Source organism: Aythya marila (assembly GCF_965140915.1).
Source record: "Aythya marila genome assembly, chromosome: 11".
Classification (NCBI taxonomy): domain Eukaryota; kingdom Metazoa; phylum Chordata; class Aves; order Anseriformes; family Anatidae; genus Aythya; species Aythya marila.
Window position 1 is genome coordinate 10,459,782 of NC_139052.1, and position 21,271 is coordinate 10,481,052.

At 43.8% G+C, this 21,271-nt stretch overlaps 1 protein-coding gene across 11 annotated transcripts in view; it reads left to right on the forward strand.

Moving 5' to 3' along the window:
- The window catches only part of MYO9A (myosin IXA), a 193,809-nt gene that overhangs the window by 146,971 nt on the left and 25,567 nt on the right, over window positions 1-21,271 (forward strand). For 9 of the 11 annotated variants that reach the window (XM_082769071.1, XM_082769067.1, XM_082769077.1 and 6 more), the window contains 11 exons: window positions 1,834-1,909; window positions 6,298-6,441; window positions 7,266-7,305; window positions 9,012-9,134; window positions 13,033-13,113; window positions 14,225-14,335; window positions 15,634-15,756; window positions 16,086-16,235; window positions 16,491-16,801; window positions 17,778-19,436; window positions 20,726-20,807. In XM_082769071.1, the coding sequence (XP_082625197.1) occupies window positions 1,834-1,909; window positions 6,298-6,441; window positions 7,266-7,305; window positions 9,012-9,134; window positions 13,033-13,113; window positions 14,225-14,335; window positions 15,634-15,756; window positions 16,086-16,235; window positions 16,491-16,801; window positions 17,778-19,436; window positions 20,726-20,807 (2,900 nt within the window). The remainder of the gene's footprint in view (window positions 1-1,833; window positions 1,910-6,297; window positions 6,442-7,265; window positions 7,306-9,011; window positions 9,135-13,032; window positions 13,114-14,224; window positions 14,336-15,633; window positions 15,757-16,085; window positions 16,236-16,490; window positions 16,802-17,777; window positions 19,437-20,725; window positions 20,808-21,271) is intronic. The other 2 variants (XM_082769074.1, XM_082769075.1) reach the window with 1 other exon arrangement.

The window sequence follows — 21,271 nt, forward strand, 5'->3', positions numbered from 1 at the left end:
CAAATAGTGGAAAAGTCCTCAAAGAGGAGCAGGACGGATACCTAAACAGTGCCTGAAACTACCCACCTCTAGCAGAATCACTGCTGCTCTGCTGGCATTGCAGTTCTCTGGACTTGGGCCCCAGAAACAGAAGTCTGAAGGTTTATTATTGCAGATTTCTGACTATTCTGTCTTTTTTTTCTTTGTACTTGGGTTTCTGTGTTCTAAAGAAGCAATTTGTGCCACAGAAATGTAAGTCTTGAAAGAGGTAAAAGAACGCACCTCTGATGATGAGTAATGTAACAGAAAAAATGGCTTAAATTGCAACAATGGAGATTTCAAAGAGAGCTTTAAACTCCAGGCATAGCTAAGCACTAGAATAGATTATCTGGCCTGCTTTTGAAAAATCTTCAGTTAGAGATTGCAAAACCTCCTAAGCAGGAATTGTTTCTGCCTTGGAGCAAAGGAAGCTTTACATGGCCTGTGGCAGCACAGTCCCATTTTTTTTCACTGAGATTTCAAGGATATTTGGACACTTGCACCTTTAGACATAACATTAACCAAGTGTACTGTTAGCTTTTTTCTTTTTTGGTGTTCAGGCTCCATATTATAATGTCTGAGGAGGTGGAAGAGGCCAGCAGGTGTCCCGTTGGAGGGATGCTGTATGCTGAGGTTTGCTGGGAGCTCGGCTTCTCCTTGGGAACCAGGCTGTAAGGAGTGGACTGGGGCTGGCTCCAGTCTCTGCATGCTCACTTCTGTCTTCAGCCTCAGAAAAGATCCTTATGGCAACTCTTAGCTCAGAAACTGGGCTGTATAAGAGAGAAAAATGATAAATCTGGGCAGGGAATATGCTATTGCTTCTTCCTATTCAGCTACAAACTATTTTGGACTTCTTTTCTGTGTATTTTTTTTCTCCAGTTTTGTCCCACTAGAGAAGTGTCAGGGTAAAGGAATATACAATTTTCTTGTGTTTAAACAAGTGCTACAATGTTTCCTGTCTCACAACAGAGATTTCAAGACACTTAAAAATTGCTTGGCTGTTTTCTTGTCAAATCCAAGCTTATTGGGTCTTTAAATATCTGTAGTTTAGTGACTTGAAAGGTGTTTTGTTTTCTACAAAAATTGCCTTCTGTCATCGTAAATGCTTGGTTACAAAACATTTTCATTTTGTGGAAGGTAACAGATGAAACATCTGCTTCTGTAACCATGCACGATGACTTCCTTGGCTATTTCTTATGTATGATGCTCTAAAACTACCCCTGTCAAAGGTTATAGCTCAGTAACACCTGCTCATGCAGCACGACTTGCTGTGCGCATCCATACCCATTTTATCTGCAAGAGGGGAAGAAGCATGCAAGGAAAAATACTACCATTTCCCTGCAGTGATCTGAATACCTGTCTTTCTCCAAGCACCTTATTTATAGCCAGGTATTTTGCCTGTGTAAGCAACCAGGCTGTCCCATGGGCACTGGGGACCTTGTGTTACTGCTTAGGAGTATTTTGGATGTGCAGGAAATGGGTGGCCAGTCCCCAGCGTCACAGCAGTGCTTCCTTCACCCCTGTTGCTTACGAGCCAGGACAATGTGTCCCTAACACGAGGTGCGTATGTGGGAGGGAAAGCAATAAGCTTGAGCAAACAGTGTTACTCATAAGGATGATGACTCGGGGGCAGAGAGGTACGATGTAGTAGACGAAGGGTATGTCAGCATCCTTGGCACCCTTGTTTGTATGCCCAGCATGTGCCATGACACGTACATACTCCTCCTCGCTGTAGTCAACACTAAGCTATGGCTCTGCTAATTGCATTCTGGTGAAGAGCCAGGTAGAAACTTCTCTCTTGATGTGCTGCTTTAGGTATTACCCGGAAAAGCCCACGAACACCGCTCTCAGATCTCCAGGGAGTCAATACCATCAACGAGAGGACCCAGCGGTAAGTCTCTTCCTTTTACATTGCCACGGCATGAAAATGTTGGATGGGAGAGTGCTATCGGTTTTTACAAATGACTGTATTAATGTTTCTCCCAGCATGTTTATTAATTTTGTCTTCTCTTCATTCTTGTGCTGCTATGTGGTCATATCAAAATATCTTTATGTGACTTAACAGCAGGCACAGAAAGCAATTTTCCTCAGTCACAAGGCAGAAGTTGTAGGGGTCTGATGTACGAGGTGGTAAGAAACATGAAAAAAAAAAAAAAAAAAAAAAAAAAAAAGGATGTGCCAATATCAAGCAAAAAATAATTAAATAGTTTATTGAGCATCTTGATTGCTCAGGTCTGCCCTCATGGCTGCTCTGAGTTTCATGAGAAGAACAGAACAAGTCCAGAAGATGCTCACCAAACACCATGGTGCTTGCATCTCAGTGTATTGTTTGTTTTGTGTGCATGTGACACAAAATATCCACCAAATATCTTATGAAATCTCTGGTTTAGTTACTTTAATGTCAAATGGCCAAGATAGAAATCACAGAAAAGCAAGAATATCTAGGGGAACAAAAGGGCCTTTTATTGTCTGGCTTTTTTGAACACGTCCTCGGAATTTCCCTGAATTTCTTCCCTTTGAGAGAGGTGGATCAGCATACTGCTGATCATGCATGGCACCCTGCTGAAGGAGCACTGAATATTCTCAAACCACTACAAGCTGGCTTATTTTGTGGCCAAAGAGGATTCTACTTCTGTGAAGTTTTTACCTAAAAGGATCGAGCTATTCAGACAGGAACATCTTGCTGCAGAGTAACACCTTCTCTACAGGGAGCAAGGCAGGCTGGTAGAGGATGTGTAGCTGTAAAGCTGATACGTGATCCTTTAGGAATTCAGTCCATCTCTGCAAATTTTGTGACACTTCATGGCTTTGTGCAGAAATCCTGCTTTCAAAAACAATCTCATCCTCTGGTGGAAATGAGATTACTACCTTGTCTTTCCTTATGCCAGTCTTTCCCACCTCTCCTTTTGTTTTTCGTGCTGCTACAGCTCTAATCCATTGGGTTACATAGAGCAAGTGTATGGCAGCATTTGAAGCAGAGAAGGTTGTTTTCTCCAGAAATGATGTTCTCTCTTTCTAGCTTCTCTGGTTGCACAGGTATCCTTAAATGTGATGTAACGTGAAACTTTGTCGCTGTGAAGATCTTGGGTAGATAAGAGGCGTTCTGCAGTTTCTCTAGCTGCAATCTCTCTCACAGCAGTCTGAAGGAGGCTGCTTATTGGAAGAAAGCCTTCAGATGTGATGTTGGTGCTTGGATCACGTCTATGAAGTAAGACAGGGCTTTTCAGGTTGTACAGCTCCAACTTCAGGGCCTGTCAGTGTGGCACTATTTTCATAGCCCAAAACATTTTAATTATCTGGAGCTGTTGATAGCACATCTTGTAAAGGCAGGGGAACTCCTACTGTCCCAGGGAACAAGGAGGATGTATTTGTTTACTCCTCACTGTGGAGTTCAGTCTGTGGTCAGCTGTATTTATTTGGCTTAAAACAAGCCAGCACAGCCCACAAGTTCCCTTGAACAGTCAAGATCAAGGATAGCAACTGCTGTGCCTTCCGTGTCTTCCTTCCTTCATTCTCAGCAGTTGTATCCTAACAATAGTCAGGACAGACATTTATTCCTTTGATGGACATGTTTGCAGTGACTGGCAGAAAATGTATTTTTAAGGGCATAACTCCTGTGTTTCTCCCGGTGAGGTGGTTCAGCAGTGTGGGCCATAAACTTGGCATCCTTGGGCATCACGAGTGACCAGTCCCCAATCGTCATCTGTGCCCTTTCCATCTGAAACTTCGAACCAAAGTGTGATGTGTCAAGATACCTTTAAAATCCAGAATGGGCTTTTGGAGAAGGCACGTGACTTTAATGCCTTTTATTGTGGATAATTTTGATCTGAAGAGGTGTGAATTGCACTTTGTAAATGTAGTTTTTTTGTTTAAATTGCACTTGTCAGAAAAGAGGAGCTAACTACAGAGATAAAGGTAACACCTATAGAAAAGAGATTTACTTTAACAGCTCTGCTGATTGATTATCCCTCATTTCAGAAGTGCAGAGTTGTAGCTTCCCAATACTTCCCAACAGATAAGTTGGTGAGTGATTTACAGAGCTAAATTAAGCAGAGGACTCCTCTTTTAAAGCCATCTCATTATCATGTGGTGGCTGATAAGTCTGCCTTGTACATCCAACCCACAGGATAGCCCCAGGCTCTCGTCTAAAAGCAAATTTCAGGCATGACATCATGCAGGAAGTCACGGGGAGGGCTTAGCGAGTCTTGCTCTCTCTTCTGATCTCCTTGGAAGAAAGTGGCCGTGTGGTTCACACATGCTGGGACAGCAGCAGGAGGAAACCAGGCCTCGACAGAGCATCGGGGAGCCGGCATGCCTTGGAAGTGCCTCCAACGGCCACCGAGTAATGAAAGCCATGCCATCGCTAACCAGAAACTCTTGGGCTGAATGTTTTTGTGCAGCAGAAGCCTTTTTATGTTCCTTGATGTCTGCATAGCGTGCAGGGAAGCAGGTGTTGATCAGTCCACCTTGAAACAGTTGGTTCTGCCCGGTGAGATGATTGTCTTCCCAAGACAGCTGCGCCAGTCACTGTGTGCATGTATTCATCCCAAAGTGTCCATAATAAAGAGGGTTGTTCTCTCCTCTGTTTTTTTTAAACTTCATGGGAGTTCCTAGGGTTTTCTTTTTTTTTTAGCCTCATTCAGAGTCTGTATAACCATGGCCTGTCTTAAGCAAGAGAGTACGTTATGGTTGGCCAAATTAATGACAGGTTGTAGATCCCAAAAGTGGCCATTGAAGCTTAGGGGAATTGGTCAACTGGTGATGTTTTTCCCCTGCAAGTGGGAGGCTTTGGGACCTTAGTTGTGAAGGTAAAGAAGGTGGCCTGGAGACATCACTTGGTGATTAAAGCTTCTCACTGGCCTTCCTTGCATCGAATGGGATGCTGAAAAAAAAATAAAAAAGATCCTTGAGTGCTCTGTCAAAGGTTTGCTTTGCTGTGATTCATCCTTTCTTTTAATAGCAGTACATGTCAAAATAAAGATTTAATGGAACTAGGAAGGAATGTTAAAAGGACTGCGGCAAGGTAATAAGGGGATTTGGACTTTAATGTTATATTGCTCCAAGGATCTGGCTATAGGCTTTGAGCTGGCTGAATTAACAACTTTACCTGCTTAATTTCTTCTTTCCATGTGGCACCTGATGATATTTCCCCTTCCTTCAAAACAAGACTTGAAGGCAAATAGCTGCTTCATTGCTAGACCTCAGAAGTGATGCCCGAGGACTCATTTAAATCACCGTGTCCATCAGCATCTTCATGACCAGAAAACTGAGGCTGCATTACTGGTGTCCTCCATGTGCTGGGTCTCTTCCTATTCCTGTATCTCTAGTGGTCTTGCAGACCCCACATCTCTCCTTAGACCAGCTTACAGCATTATTTGATGTGACAGTTTCTGCAAGGCTGGTAGAGAATTACAAAAACAAACAAAGTATTGCAGCCCAGGGAGAGGCTTTCTGTAACCCCAGGCACTGGAGGGAGGCTCCTCTTGGCCTCCGCAACCCTGGAAGTTATTTTCCTTGACATGAAGCTTTGTCAAGGCTTTCCCTTCCTCCAAGGGGGGAATTTGGTTCCTCTCGCCATCCCCTTCAGTCCTGCTGTGAGCCAGGGCTGCCAGGGTACCCCAGTTCCTGGGTACCAGCATGTCTCAGCTCCACGGCAGAGAGGAATGAACTGGGTGAGTGGGTGGTGTGATGGTTTCATGGTTGGGTACCACTGAGCGATTCCGGGCCGACCCCTCCATCCTGCTGAGACTGACATCCTCAGCTTGTGGAGAATAATTAGTTTATTGCAAATGCTATTTTCTTTTTCTTTTTATAGTGAAAGGACTGCATGAATTAGAAAAGACAGGGTCAGCAGCAGCAGCATCTAAAGTAGTGAATGCTATTAATGACAGCAAGGCTGATAAGCAGAGGTCATAGTCTTGTATTCTTTGGGCCACCGGCGTATCTGCAGAGCCAAGCATTCTGGCAGAGAGGATGGGAAGTTATCCTGTTGACAGATAGATCCTTTTATGAATACTTGAGTTTTGGAAAGTGCTTAACTAGTCAGTCACTTCACATGCTGCGTCTGGCATCGCGACCTCATCATTTGGGAGTGAACAAATGATGAAAAGAATAAATCAGTGACTGTCATTTTCTATTGTTGTTAATTTTCATGATCTTCCACTTTAGAAGACGGTGGTGGTTATTAAGTGAATGCTCCAAAGCTTTATTCTGTCATAGAATCACCTTTTGTAATATATATTCCTAAACCTGCGCTGACTGCCCTGTTTGGTGTTTCAGGGATGCCTACGCGGTCGGCTGGAACGGCCGGATGGGGATGCGGCACAGCAGGCTCACCAGCCCCAGCTCCTTCCTAGACAAAGATGGGATATTCGTGAACACAACCAACAGCAAGCTGCTGGAAAGGGCCCATGGGATTCTCATGTTAGTACAAAAGGAGTGGATTTTGGCTTTATTTCTAGAGTATAGTGAGTAGTATGGGTAATAAGGGGAATGTAAATAGCCAAAACAACAACAAAAAATTGAAGTTTCAAGTGGACTTGGACACTGTTGGGTCAGAGTGACCCTGGTGTGTTTTATGCGTCTGATTTATTCATTTCTTATCATCCATTTATAATGACAGACACAGGAAAGTGGTACAGGGAAGCAAGAGAAGGGATGAGTCTTCTTGTCAAACCAGTCTAAAGAGATAACAGCGATGTTATGCAGTAACATTTTTTAACGTGATATCAAAGTTTCCATTACAAATGAGTTGTGGAAATGATGTTGATGAATCATGGTACAGCCTCATCAGAAGTTTCAGAAAACATCACCAGGGTGCCTGGAGGTAACGCGCGGCATGAGAAAGCAGGGTGGTCAGTTGTTCTGCGATGCCGCTCCCTGTTCTACCCAAATTACCAGTCAGCCCATCGTTCCTGATGTAACAGTTTGCTTTAATTGAATGCCTTCCTCTCCAAGCTGTGGAGATAAATTTGGAAAACTAGTTTGCAGCTTACGAAAGGAACCTCATTTCAGTGCAGGTTGTAGGAAGGAGTTTCTAAAGGGGATTTTGAAGGGCTTGTTTCAGAAACTTGTATTTTTCTGAATCTTCTCTTATTGCTTGTACCGTGCCACAGTAAAGAAATATATATATATATTTCTAAATGGTAGAAGTTGAGCTGTCCTATTGCAATACCACAATGGTAACCATACACGCTCTTCTGCAATTGCACACGTGGATTAATCTGAGCCATTTATTATCTCCCCAGGCGAAATAAGAACTTCAAAGCCAAACCCAGTCTCCCAAAGGTGAGAGAGAAGCAATGTTTTGACCTTGCCAGTCCCCGGGTTAAGGCTGTATGTACAGTGTTGAGATGCTTGTGTGTGTGTAAGGAAGGAAGGTGGCTGTGGCTGCTTTCAGGACCATCATCATCTCTGCTGTTTTGCTCTGTTCAGAGTTCTTTAATTTCTGTAAAACCGAAGGATTTCTGATTTCTGCTGGGAGAGGACTGTGTGAGCGCTCGCACCCTCTTTTCTCTGACCTGCTCCGGCTCCTTTTTTCCTTCTCCTGAGGGAGAAGTATGTCCATGCTGGGGAAATTTGATAATTAAATCTCTAAAATGAGCAAGTAGGTTATGCAAGATGGCTGGTACCTATAGACAAAGTCGTTGCCATGAGGCCTACCCAGTTTTGTCTGAAAAAAATCTCAAAATTTCCACCCTACCCTACAGCATGACTGCATGCTGTGTGTGACTTAGAGTCCCCATAATCTTTGAACAGCTTGTCTAATTCTCAGGTTCCCTCCACTTTGGCTGCATTTACTGTATTGTAAGACAAGAAAAGCTGAGAAATCTGTTTTAACTGGAAGAATAATGTTTTTTGTGGTCACTGCCTGGCTTCTCATAAGGATTTTATTTGCAGAGGGGTCAGTGTAATGACAGAATGAAGCAGCCTACAGCTTCAAGTGGGACTAATATGTGCCCAAAATTTCTCTCTTGCCCATTACTAAATGATCTCTGGATAAAAAGAGCAGTGCGGCACAAATTGCCGTGGCAGGCTTGGTGCAGCCCAGATCAGAGCATCCTTGTACTAAGACCCATGTAACTTCTACACAGGCAGATATGCTACTTACTCCTTTGATTGACATTGCAGATTGTGCATTTATGAAATAGTTTTCAGTCCACCTCAGTCTTCTGATAGCCCAAAGCACTGATGCTGGCTGCCTTTTGTTCTCAGTTTTGATTTCTGCCTCCCCAAATGGACCAGAAGGAACAAAATTTAGTTTTATTTTCCTACATGCAGATTGCACTGGGAGAGACACAGAAGCAGATAGTAAATGAACTCCATTAATAGTGAATGAACTGCATGTGATAAAGGAACTGTTTCATAGCAGTTACAAGGAAAGAGGTTTTCAGTAGGTTTTGTGGGCTGATGCCTTCATGGTTCTGGCTCACTCAAGTAAACTTCTCCACTAGTTCTTGGACAATGTGCATTTCAAGCAAGCCCAGTCCTCCCGTGGACTTTCTCATACCCCCACACTTATTGAAAGAGGAGATGCTTATGCCCTGCTGGCAAGCACATGGTTTCCATCCATGGTTTCCTGTTCACAGGAATGAAGCCCCCGGGCTTGCTAATTATTGCTGATGGCTCATTTTCTATATGCGCGTGATGAATTATTTGCAGTGGCCGCAATTCAAGACTGTTGTTAACATGCCGTGAAAATAATCAACAAAGGGTCAGCTTTCCAGCAATGTATTTATGTTTGTCTACAACTGCACGTTAGTGGGTTGGAAAGCCAAAATTCACATGGTCAAAGATGCCCTTGGCAAGTCCTCAGAGGCCAAACAGGGCAGGCGTTTTCAGCTGTTCCTTGATCTTGGTGTTTTCCATTGAGATGAAATAGGGTAGGGTGGTTACCCTAAGGAAGCCCTGCAGAGGGTATGAAGGGGGGCATAGCATGGCGGTAAGGTCTAGTTTTATTTATAAAGAACAAACTAAGCCTCTCTCTTCTGCAGCACCTGCTGGATGTGAAATCTCTCAAGCACTTGACCAACCTAACACTGCACGACCGCATTACAAAATCCCTTCTCCATCTCCATAAGAAGAAGAAACCACCCAGCATCAGTGCCCAGTTCCAGGTAACGCAGCACCCTGTGTGGTTTTGAATAAAAGGCAGATACCTGCTCTGGCTCCCCACAGGAGCACTTGCAGGCACAGTGCGGTCCCATCTTCACCACTATTTGTTTAGGACATTAATTCAGCTCAAGATGGGGTTTGGAGAGGCTGGGATGGAGTGCAGCGCCTTGCATTTGTCTGAATGATGGAAATCAAGAGAAGCAGGTTATGGCGGGTGTCGTGATGAGCAGGGGGGTGATGTGCCAAGACAGCATTGGTGAGACATGAAGATGAGCTGCAGAACAGAATATCATCTGCTGCAGAAGGTGGCTGGGAGAAAGGCAGTCACATCTGTGTAAAATCAGTGGGCAAAGCAGCAGGGAAAGCCTTGTGTTGAGGTGGATTGATTCTGGTCTCCTTCATGTCTGTGATTTTTTTAAGTACCCTCCTAGTGAAATACATGACCAAACACTGATACATGTAGCATGTAGCTCTGTGTGCTTGAATGCCCTCTTCTCTAGTGCCTTGCTCTCAAGGCAATCACATTGTGGTGTTTTCTCTGCTGTATCTAGAAATCTAGTAAAAATCTGCAATGACATTTTAAAGTGTTCTTTTACTTGCATTCAGCATCTGAAATTCAATCTGTTTTCAAGTCAGCCAGAATGTGAATTTTAATAGGTGCGGAAAGGTCAAAATATTGCTGCATTATCTCAAGGCACACAGAGGAATTCAGAGGAAGGATCAATACAGCATTTGTTGTGTTGGCAGTGCTGTGCGCCAGCCAGCCTTCCCTGGGAATAGCTGCAGCTAAAATAATTCTCAGAAATGTGCATCAGGGCTTGGAAATTGGTACAAGACACATGCACGAGCATGTGGTAATATTAGAAAGCAGCATTTCAGTTAAAAATCATTTTCTAAGGAAGTCTGGCTTGTTTTTTTTACTCATTTTTTTTTCTTTTTGAGAAGTGAGTCATTTTTAGAAAGTCTCCATGCATAGATCTGGGTAAGATTAAGTAATTTAATATATATATATATATATATATATATATATGTATGTATGCATGTATATCTGTGTATATATAATATGCAGAATGCACATCTGTATATATATATATTAAGCTTAGTCTAGTCTAATGGTATGCTGGTTAAAATAAATGTCTGCAGAGTTTAAGTCATACATAATTAATACATACGTGTACATGGGGGAGCTGAAGTGAGGATGTCTTCCTGAAACCCATTCATCGTTCCAAGGAGATGTGGAAAAGCACCGGGGTGCAGGACTGAGATTCCTGTATATTTTCTAGCACATAAAAATTACAGAGCTCTGAACACCGTGAAGATTCCCCCCTTCCCCTGTGCAGCAAAGCAGAGCCTTCAAATAGCAAATATGCATTCTGACGTTCCCCAGCAGTGACTTGACAACGTAGGAGCTGTGCCTACAACACATCCTCTTTTATTTAAATGAATGAAATCATATTTAAGTCAGAGGCAGCATGCTGGCTTCTGGTGTTACTGCCTGCTTCTCCTTTTAGAAAAATGCCGGGCGCTCCAGCCCTAATTTCATTTAACACTCGTAAGGGAGAAGTATTTTCTCTAGAGACCAGCCTGGTGCAAGCCTGCCACATAGCTTTTTATCAAGAGCACGCTAATAAAATTGCAGAGCATGCAACTGGGTCACAGACAGGAAATACAAATGTTTCCTATCATGGGGTTTTTGTTTTGTTTTGTTTTTCAGATAAATGCTGCCTTGTGGCTAATGCCTGGACAGGGAGCTTGCAGCTGCTCTGTCTCGTATTGATTTTAACCATGCCTTAAGTTACACTGCTCTATAGGCAAAATAGCTCTGAGTCACTGCTGCCTGTATTTAGTGGACACTGTGATGGCTTTCTTGGTAAAAAAAAAAATAAAAATAAAAAAATAAAATAAATGGAAGGACAGGGATTTGTACAGGCTTCCTCGTTACCCGCCTTTCACGTGTTTTTTCCCTGGCAAAAGGAGTCTGCCCTTACTTGCGCAGGGTGATGCAGAAATGACAAATCGCGCCCTGCGAGGCTGAGTCCCAGCGGTACAAGAGCGTGAGCTGGGGAGGTTTTGCAGGCAGCGGACAAAGGAGCGGGGCAGGGAGTTAATCCGGGGACCCTGCCTGTGCCTTATGGATTCCCGGTGCTCGGGGCAGGCCAGATGGCGGCGGGGGGCATGTGGCGGGGGGACCATCTGCCACGCATGGTGCGGCGGTGGCTGCTGATGGGATGGAAACACCGCGCTCTGCTGCAATTCCCAGCACCACCCATGTACGTCGCTGCTGGTTATTGCTTAATAGAAATTGATTCTTTATTTTTTTCCAATCTACCTTCCGCAAAAGATACCCACAGGCAGAAATCTGGGAACGCGCCCACCCGCTGAGGTCTGGGCATCGCAGCCTCCCTGGGATGGGAGCGAGGGGGCTGTTTGGTGTTTGGCATAACTGGGGGCTCAGCTGCACCACACGTGTGTGCTTCACCAGTTCCTCTTCCCCAGATGCCGCATGCAGATAAACATTTATTAATATGAAAGGCTTCCCATAAAGGTGGCTTTAAAATGATCAGAAGTAGAATAAAAGGCTTTCTGCAAGACAGTCTTTAGACAACGTGCGTCTTGCTAATATTATGCACTTGTGCACGCAGGTTTATGACCATGTATATTCATAAATTTGTAGCTGTATATAGTAAATACACAACAGAATACCCTTTAAATAACTGAGTTTTAGACGCTATTAAAATCGGGTCATTGCCGTGAGTAATCAACTCTGGAGCACGTTATTAATACCACATCAGTAAAGTGCTCTGCAATTAGAGACATCCAAAGCATTTACAGAGCACATAAAAAAAATAAAATGCAGAATGCAGTCAAGGAGTTGGTCCAGCCGCAGAATGACTCAGTGACTGTGTGTGCTCTGATCTAAGGCGGTCAATGTGGTGTTATTTCAGAGAGCTTGTGCTTTGTTGCATTTTTGCAAGTCGGAGGCGTAACTTGGGATGACATCCCACTGAAGGAATTGTATGCAGTAATTGTAGCAGTGATGCCAATACCAATTCACTTGCATGGTCTACGCTTTTAATAATTGCACAGAAATTAAGGGAAATGAAAATGCCATGAAATCTCAGTGTCAGAAATGGGAAGCTGGCAAAACCTTGATTCTCAGTGATCACAGCTGTATTTTTCAGCAGACAAGTATGGCCAGGAATATGCCAGCTTTGAAACTACTTTCATGTCAAAGCAGCCTATGAAGTTTTTAGGATTTGCAACTTTAAAAATCTATATAAATCCAGTTATTTGACAGAATGGGAGTTCAATCAGGCATGCTCTAGAAAGTGGTTATTCGGCAAGCAGTCAGGTCATCTTCCTGTTCCAGAACTATCATTAAGAGAATTTCTTTCTAGGCCAGTGATGATGTTCTCAGAATTAAAAAGCGGAATAATTTTTGACAGCTGAAAATTCTCTTTGTCTTTTAAAGACATCAGCAACCGTTGGGTACAAAAGGGTTCGGTCATTATCTTGGAGCTCCCACTCAATACTTATATGTGGCTTACTGGTACGGAGCAGGAGGTGACTTTGGGATCCAGTGGCAGATTCAGAAATGTCAAACTGGGAGTCTCAAAATACATTTCTGCACGGTGTACTGCTGTGAGTGCCATCCTGGTTTCTGCAGGAACCCTGAACAAACAGGGTTGTATTTCCCTGTTGCTAATTTGTTGGGTACAAAGACAAAAGCAGCCAAGTTGTAGCACATCTGAGATGCTTGTTTCAGGGAACAATTTCCTATCTGCCTGGTTTACTCATTGTTTGTTCATAGTTTTGTTTTCTGACATAAGTGCCTGGTGTTTCATTATTCTTTATGTTCCCTTCTCTGTTTCCCAACTGAAGATGTCTCCTCTATTGCAGGCATCGCTCAACAAGCTGATGGAGACTCTTGGCCAGGCAGAGCCTTATTTTGTCAAGTGCATTCGATCCAATGCTGAAAAGGTAAACTCTGACCTGTAAGATCACTGCTGTGAAGGATGTGATTGCAAAACCCGCTCTCGGTGTTTGTTTGTGCGTAACTGATTCCTTCTCTCGCTGTTTGGAGATAACAACCCAAACTTGTAGTGTTTTGAGGTTTTGGAAACAGAGATCCTTCTGCAGCATAGCTACTGGATTGGGAACCAAATAGTGAAATGGACCAGAGTTGGCCTTTAGTTCCTGATCTCCTGTTTAAAATAATTTTTAAAATATTTTGTAAATGTCTAATTGAAGGAAAAAAAATAAGAAATGAAAGTCAAAATCAAGTTGGATTTATAGGGTATTTGTACCTTAGTAATGGAAAGCATGGACATTATCACTTGGGTGTAGGATCACTCTTGATAAAGTGCACTGTCTTTTCTTGTAATAGAAACACCTAGATGAAAAATCTTCAATAAACCAATCTGACTCTTCTGAAGCTTCTGCCACCTGTAATAGAAATTTACAGACTTATGAATTCACTTGTGCTCCTACTGAGCTCTAATGCTTTTTTTTTTTTTTTAATTATTTGTAAAAGCACATTTTTTTTCAAAATAAGCCATGTTATTCAGGCTGATTCAGAGATGAAGCCAAATTCAAGAAATATGATGTAGAGAGTCATTTATCTCATGGGATAAGGATCCTTAACTTAAAAACAAGGCTGTAGAAACATTTTTTTTTTTTTTACATTAATCCTTTGGAGTCTTATCCAGACATTTAAAAATACATGGTGAAACTTTATGCCGAGCAGGTTGTTTCATTACGCACAATCTTACCTTACTCATTGGCTATGCTGTTGAGGGGTTCTTTCTTATTCAGTTCAGCAGATCCATAAAACCTTTGCGGAAGCTTTCTGTCTAATTAGATGTTTGAAAGTCTCCATCTGATGGCTCTTTGGAAACACAGAGGATTTAACTGTGGTGGTATTAGTGTGGTTCCTGAAAACCCACATTCCCTCTCAACATCGTTGCCAACGTGCATGTGATGCAGATGTGTTACATGTGCTGAAACCATTGACCCGTTTGCATGTTTAGAAGTTTCACCAAGTGCTTGGAGTTCAAGGAAATATTGGCTGTAAATATTTTTTCCCTTCCAGCTGCCCCTGCGGTTCAGCGATAGCCTGGTGCTCAGGCAGCTGCGGTACACGGGCATGCTGGAGACTGTTCGGATTCGCCAGTCAGGATACAGCTGCAAATACTCTTTCCAGGTTGGCTAAACATTTTCAGTCTTTCACCACTTTTATCATCATTATCACAGTTGTCTGAGTGCTGCTAGCTTGTAAGTATATTTGTGTTTTACAAAGTAATGAATTTATGGCTTGTGCAAGGCAGTGGATGTAATTGGATGACGTTGGGAAGGGAGTAGTCATGGGCTGTTTTGCTACGCCTGAGTTATTGCAAGCTGCTCTAGACCAAAGGCTGCAAGTCCTTCTGCAGATAACTTCATGGTTTTTGAACAAAAGCAATAATGCATGCAGTGTTTTTTCATAATGTATGCAAAATCACTTAGACAAATCTATATCCCTTCAGAGTGATAATGAGAAGTTCAGACTAATGATGGCTGATCCCTGTCTGAGCTGTAACAGGCCAGGTCAACAAAATGTAAGAGTTAAGATATGGGTTCCTTTAGATCAATGTTAAAAGCTTTATGAATGCTTTGTAGGAGACACCTCCTCAGTGTGACCCAGACAAACAACAAAGTCTCTTCTCTTATGTTTAAGCCTACTGTTGGCTATTGAGCTGCTTTTCAGTGCTCGTTTCCTTTGTTTCTTTGGGAGCAGCATTCTCCCTGTTGTTTTGCCACTGGCTGCGTCCCATCAGGAGGCTGATGGGGATCCTCTAAATCACTCAGGAGTTATCCAGCTTCTCTTTTTTTTTTTTTTTTTTTTTTTTCTTTTCCATATTTTTGCCAGCTTTTGTGCACATGTCAGTTCTTTCATGATTTGCTGTTGCTGATTTGTTTCCTGCTGGCAGCTGCTTTCGGCCAGATGTCATGTCCGTGCAGCAGCTGTTAAGAAAGGAGGACTGCTTAGGGTGTTGTTGTTTTTTTTTTTGCCATAAGAATGAATCCCAACCTTACTTGGGAGGATCACTCGTCTGATACCTCTGCTCTCTGAGTCCTCACAGCAGCAGTGATTGAAGCAACCTCTTCCTTGTGATGCATTGCAGATTCTGGTAACTCCCTTTTGTAGTGGCCATTCCTAAGGATTTGTAGCATTTTTGCTCAAAATGACCTCTGCAGATTGTGCAGAGTCTCTCCTCCCACACTAGATGACATTTGAATGTTCCTGGGCCTCTTCTTTGATGTGTTTTCCATGCAATTTTGAACCACAAATGGAGGAAACTTGGTGTTTTCCAGTCCGTAAAATGCTATCTGTCCTTCTGCTCCTTGACAGATCCTTTTTCATGTGGCAAGTGGAGCAAATCCAAGCTGCTTATGCAAAAAGGTGACACAGCAGTACCCATCCCATTTAATCCAATCTTGTTGTTTTTTTTTTTTCCTCAGGATTTTGTGAACCATTTTCATGTCCTTCTGCCACAAGGAATCAGCCCATCTAAGCACAATATCCATGATTTCTTCAGGAAAATAAAACTCAATCCAGACAATTACCAAGTTGGAAGAACCATGGTAAATTTTTATCTGTTTAAGATAAAGATACACCTGCATTTGTGCACAGTTATATTAACATCTTCATATATGTTTTTAACTAATGAAAGTAATTTTCTTCTGTTTGCAAGAAGCCAATAACTTAGTTGATGCTTTGAGTATTGTTAACACAAAATAGCGAGTAACACTGTTATTTTCTTCTGACCAAGCCACAGTGGTCAGGTTATAACAAGGTAGCCTTTAAAACTCATCTGTGTGCAGACAGATGATTGTTGTTATCATTTTGCCTCCCCAGAGGGGAATGCAGAGGCTTTGTAATTCATGACTGACGTGTGTTTTTTTTTCCGCAGGTTTTTGTGAAGGAGCGAGAGCGGCAGCTTCTGCAGGACCTGCTCCATCAGGAGGTACTGCGCAGGATCACACTGCTGCAGCGCTGGTTCCGCAGCATGCTCTGCAGGAGGCAGTTCCTGAGCTTAAGGCAAGCGGCAGTAATCATACAGGTAGGTGGTGGTGCCTAATTTCATCACTAATTACAATCTGTAAGTCCTGTAGATGCAGCTCTGGCTGTAGCTGGAGTATCTGAGGCCTAAAATCAGTTCCCCTCTGCTAGGAAGGAGCTTGCCATCAGAGTTGGACTCCTAGAAGGGTGGTAATTTGGTCATGGGAGAGACCGAGCTGGAAAGCTTGCATAGAGGCAGATGCTCTCCAGTTCCCAAATCATTCATGTTTCAAGGAGCTGCCTGCTGTGTTTGCAGAGATTCTGGCGTAGTTACCAGAGCCGAAAGCAAGGCGAACCATCCCCAGACCCCCTGGTACTCAGCAAAGCTGCAGTTGTGCTCCAGACCCACTGGCGAGGCTTCGTGGAGAGGCGGAGGTTTCTGCAGATGCAGTTTGCTGCTCACCTCATCCAGAGCTGCTGGCGGGAGCACTCGAAGCGGAGGCACGATGCAGCCACCAGCATCCAGGCAGCCTGGCGAGGGCACTGTGCAAAGCGGCTTTACAGAGCCAGCAGAAGCAAAATCATCAGTTTGCAAGCAGCGTGCAGAGGATACTTAGCACGACAAAGGTAACGTTGATCTTAAAATAAATGAATAAAATAAAGAAGTACTTTCTGATAGTGCCCAGTGGGGAGAAGAATGGTTGATGTGAATTCTGGCACTGCTCAGACCACTGTGACTTACAGATGATGGTGTCCCTTCATAGCATCGCTGACACTGTCCCGACCTGCCCTAATCCTTCACTCGTCCACGCTTTCTAACAGAGGAGTTCAGTTAGCTGCACATCCTACTCTTAGAATAAGCAGAGCCTATTTCAGGTTAGAGCACGTAGGCAGTGGAAAGCCGAGGACATAAATACTTGTGAGTTGTTTTTTTTTCTTGGCAGCAGCACCAGTTTAAGTAGCCTATTTTTAACTCAGATTGGCTGCCAATCTGGTTGCTGCACTGTCTCACAGACAATCAGTCAGCAAGTGGGGTGAGGGCAGAAGCAGGGACAGGAGTTACTCGAGCCAGCTGCTGCGAGAAGAAAAACATTTGCAGCCATGCCTTGGCTCACTGGCTGTACGGCAGGTCTTGGTTCACTCTCAGGAAGCACTTCCTGTAAGGTGTGGAATGACTGACAAAGAATTGGGAGCTGGAAATAGCTCTTAGTGCAGGGTACGAGTGCCTGTCAGCTGTGCCAGAGGCATCCCAGGCATGATGGTGAAGATGAGGAAGCCAAGGTGATGCAATGTGTTACGGTTTCCTGGCTTACAAACTGTCTACACCAGGGATGAAGTCTGGAACTACTGTCATCGGCACAGGAGAAACTTTCAGGTGCGTTGGTACAATTCTTGAGTAGGTAAGATGGCAAAAGAGAAGACTGAAAGTGCACTTGGTGCATTGACCATGAACTTGCATCATCTTGCACCTGACTGGAGAGGAGGATTTTTCAAGATGCTGATGGTGGTGAGATGATGGTGATGAAATGCCCCCAGTGTGGTGCCTTGGAATGATGTTTATGGGCACGGGGTTACAATGTGCTGCTTTTTTGCTTTCTTGCAGGTTTAGAGCTTTGAAAGAGCAGAGGTTAAAAGAGATGCAGCTGGAGAATGGCCTGTCAATTAGTGAAGAGGATGGACTGGAGGCAGATGGTGCTTTGGAAATTAAGGGCTCCGACCCATCCAAGTGGGAGGATGGCTCGTTTGAAGAGAGAGTGAGAGCTGTAGAGGAACATAAATCACTGATGGAGAATAATCGTGTGAATCATGTGGATCCACTGGACACTTCTGCAAATTTATTGTACAAAAGGCATGAGAGAGCCAGTAGCCAGAGTGGTATGGACACTGAAGAGGAAGTAATTGTGAGAGAGAGACCCAAGTCACTGGAGGATCTTAACCAGAAGAAAGTCGTTCGTGCAAAAAGAGAAAGCCGGAGAATGCGTGAGCTGGAACAGGCAAAATTCAGCTTGGAATTGCTTAAGGTCCGGTCCACCGGAGGGCTGTCGCCTTCAGAAGAGCGACGGTGGTCTACCGAGCTGGTATCAGAGGCACTTCATTCCCCTCAGGGAACCCCGGAGAGTGAAAGCTCTCAAGGGAGCTTAGAGATGTTAAGCTGTGAAGATACCCCAAGTAAACTTGTTTCCTTAGTTTTAGATGAGCAAGATGTGCAGTCATTTTCCCCTGAGACGCAGGACTCTGTGCCTAGCAGTCCCCAGCCCCATCTGCAGGACAAGTCTTTCTGCACAGCTGATGTGAACAGCAATTTATCCAGTTGCAGAAGGATGCTTTCAGACTCTGAGCTGCCCGATAACCACACTGCAAAGGAGCATGTGGTCTGTGACCCCCAGAATTATCTGTACAAGACGCATCCAAGAGAAACTTTCCTTTCTAGTAACCTACCTACTTTCTACATTCCACCACAGGACAACATGAAGGTAAAGCAGTCACTGGTGGAGAATAACTTGAGGAATAAAGCAGCGGAAAGAGAGGAGAAAACAGTTACGTTCTCAGAGATCAGGAAGGACTCTGAGCAAGACCAGGGCAAAGCCTTGGGAAGGGAGGAAGGAGAAAAGTCTTCTGCCAAGAGAGAGGAACGTGGGACAGCTGCTGCGACTCAGACCCATTCTCCAGACTCTGTTATCAAGAGACTGGAGAAGCTCAATGTGGAGAAGGAAGAACGACAAAAGCAACTTCAGCTGCAAAACGAGAGGGAGATGATGGAGCAGATCCGTCAACAGAAGGAAATTCTGGAGAGACAGCGCAAAGCCTTCGAGCAGCTCGAGAAGCAAGGCCGTGTGGAGGCTTTGCAGAGGGCTGAGCTAAGCAGAACAAAGGACCCCACTTTGAAACCATCCAAAAAAGCAGACAGCCGGCCTCAGTCGGCCCTCATCCTGCACCCCCAGGGCACGACCACAGCTGGAACGCCAACCTCATCAGTGGACATCAAAGGTCTCACCGTTGGGAACAGGGGAGGCTCTCCAGCCCACAGTGCTGCCAAAGACAGGCCTGTCAGCATGTTCATGGAGCGAAGGGAAAGTCAGGCGGGGACGGCACTGGAGTCACGGTGCAGCTCCAGGCTGGCTCCCGACCCCAGGGATGTCCCGGGCAGCCCTTTCTCTAGGACAGAGCGCCTCCGGCAGCCCCGAGCGCCACACCAGGCCACTGAGGAGACGAGGGCAAGCAGCATGTTCTTCACACCGAAAGATAATCCCTTTGGCCTCCAGTGAGTAAAAATATGATGGGATTTCCTTGTAGGCCTTTGCTGGGTAAAATGGTCTCTGGCAGAATGTGGTCTGGAGATAGGAAAAAAAAAAAAAAGCTATTGAAACAGACCAGTGTCAGATTTTTTGATCTTAAAGCAGTGAGTGGGCAGAAATCAGGGGACAAAGAAAAAGAGCTTGAAATGCTATTTCTAAGTCTTCCATGTGTTGGGCATTATATAAGCCAGGGGAGATAATCATAGCTATTAGCAGGTGAAAGGTGTTAATAGCAAGAGAGAGTTGACACTTGTTTCATTTACCCTAAGTATGAACAGTGATACAGGTTTCTTTTGAAAGGTAAAAAAAAAAAAATTGAAAGGAAAAAATCAAAAGAGCAAAAGTTTTTTTTTGGGTGGCCAGAACAGGAATAGCTAGACAAGTAAGAATATTTCTGGATTTGTCTTGCTAATTGTAGAATTAAAATAATCAGCAAAGGTGATTATACTCTTGCTGAGAAAAAACAGCAACTGCCCAAAGGGAGTTTAGGATGTGGATGCACTTTGCCAGTCTATCACTTGCATAAAAAGTTACACATGTAATGGGCTTAGTAGTCTTTAACGGTCAATAAAAATACTCCTTTATCCCCGATAGAGCCTCTAGCATCCCATGAGCAGGAAGGCAGTGGAGGGCTTTATGGAGCCCTCACCCGTTGACATGGTAGAGTTTTGTTCAGAAATGATGGCAGAAAGAGTGAGCTGAGCAAAGAGCAAGTTAAATGGGAATGTTCTTGAATGCTGTGTTAGATGCAAAGTGAGGATGCTCTCTTTCTGAGCCAGTTTAGTTGAAATCTGCAGGAGGTCCCAGAAAATTGCTTTGGAAGTAAGTATTTGAGAACAGTCTTCTCCCCATGCTCCTTTCAGTTTCTTTTTCCTTGTTAATGCACAGAACAAGCAAGAGAAAACGGAAAAATATATCAAAAATCCTCATCTTTAGTTTTCCTGGAACTTAAAAATTTTAATGCTGCAACAGAGCAATCACTTTTCAGAATACAGAACTGGAAAAATACCATCAGTAACCACCATGAAGGGTAGAGTGCAGCTCTGGCAAAAAGAAATTCATATCTTCTTTTTTTCGTCCTTTGGTATTAAGTCAAATCCTGAAGAATTTGAAGCGGTTCTGAAAACCTGTGACCTCAAACAGTGATTTCTTCTTGATTGCTCGGGCTGCCTACTTCTATGTTGCTGAGAGCTGGGCTGGCACGGTGGGAAAGCTTTTAGAGAAAATGAAACGTCTCTGTTTTGTTGCCTTTCAGCAGGGAAGCAAGTCATCAATGCCTTCCCAAGGGTGAGCTAACTAGGAAGCCTTTTAAGATGCCTGGGTCTGGCAGAGGAGAGGTAAGTTGCAGTTTTCTTATTTTCTCTTTTAATTGAAAAGGGGAAAAAAAATCCCAAACCCTTATTCTGCCAGCTTTCCCTGAAGTGCTTTGGAGAAGAGAAATATAAAGCACAAGGGTTGCGCAGGGCTCTTGGGGATGGGGGGGATGTCACATTAACGCAACTTTCACACATCTTGAAAAAAGCCCCCGTAGCATTAATGTGTAGCAGCACAGAATTGCTCTGGATGAAAAGGATCTTGCAGTCCTGATGGCAAACACTGTAGTACGCAGTCTTGTCTTGTTTGCTTTAATGTCCATTTTAGTAACATCCATTATTGTCCCATTTTCTCCGTGCTGTCTTGGCTTTTGTTTTCCTGGTTGTTTTTGCACTACATGTAATAGTGTGTGTCCTCTGTGGAGTGCAGTGTTACTCAGCGTTGTTGTAAGGCTGTACTTGAGCTACGCTATGATGCCAAACACTGG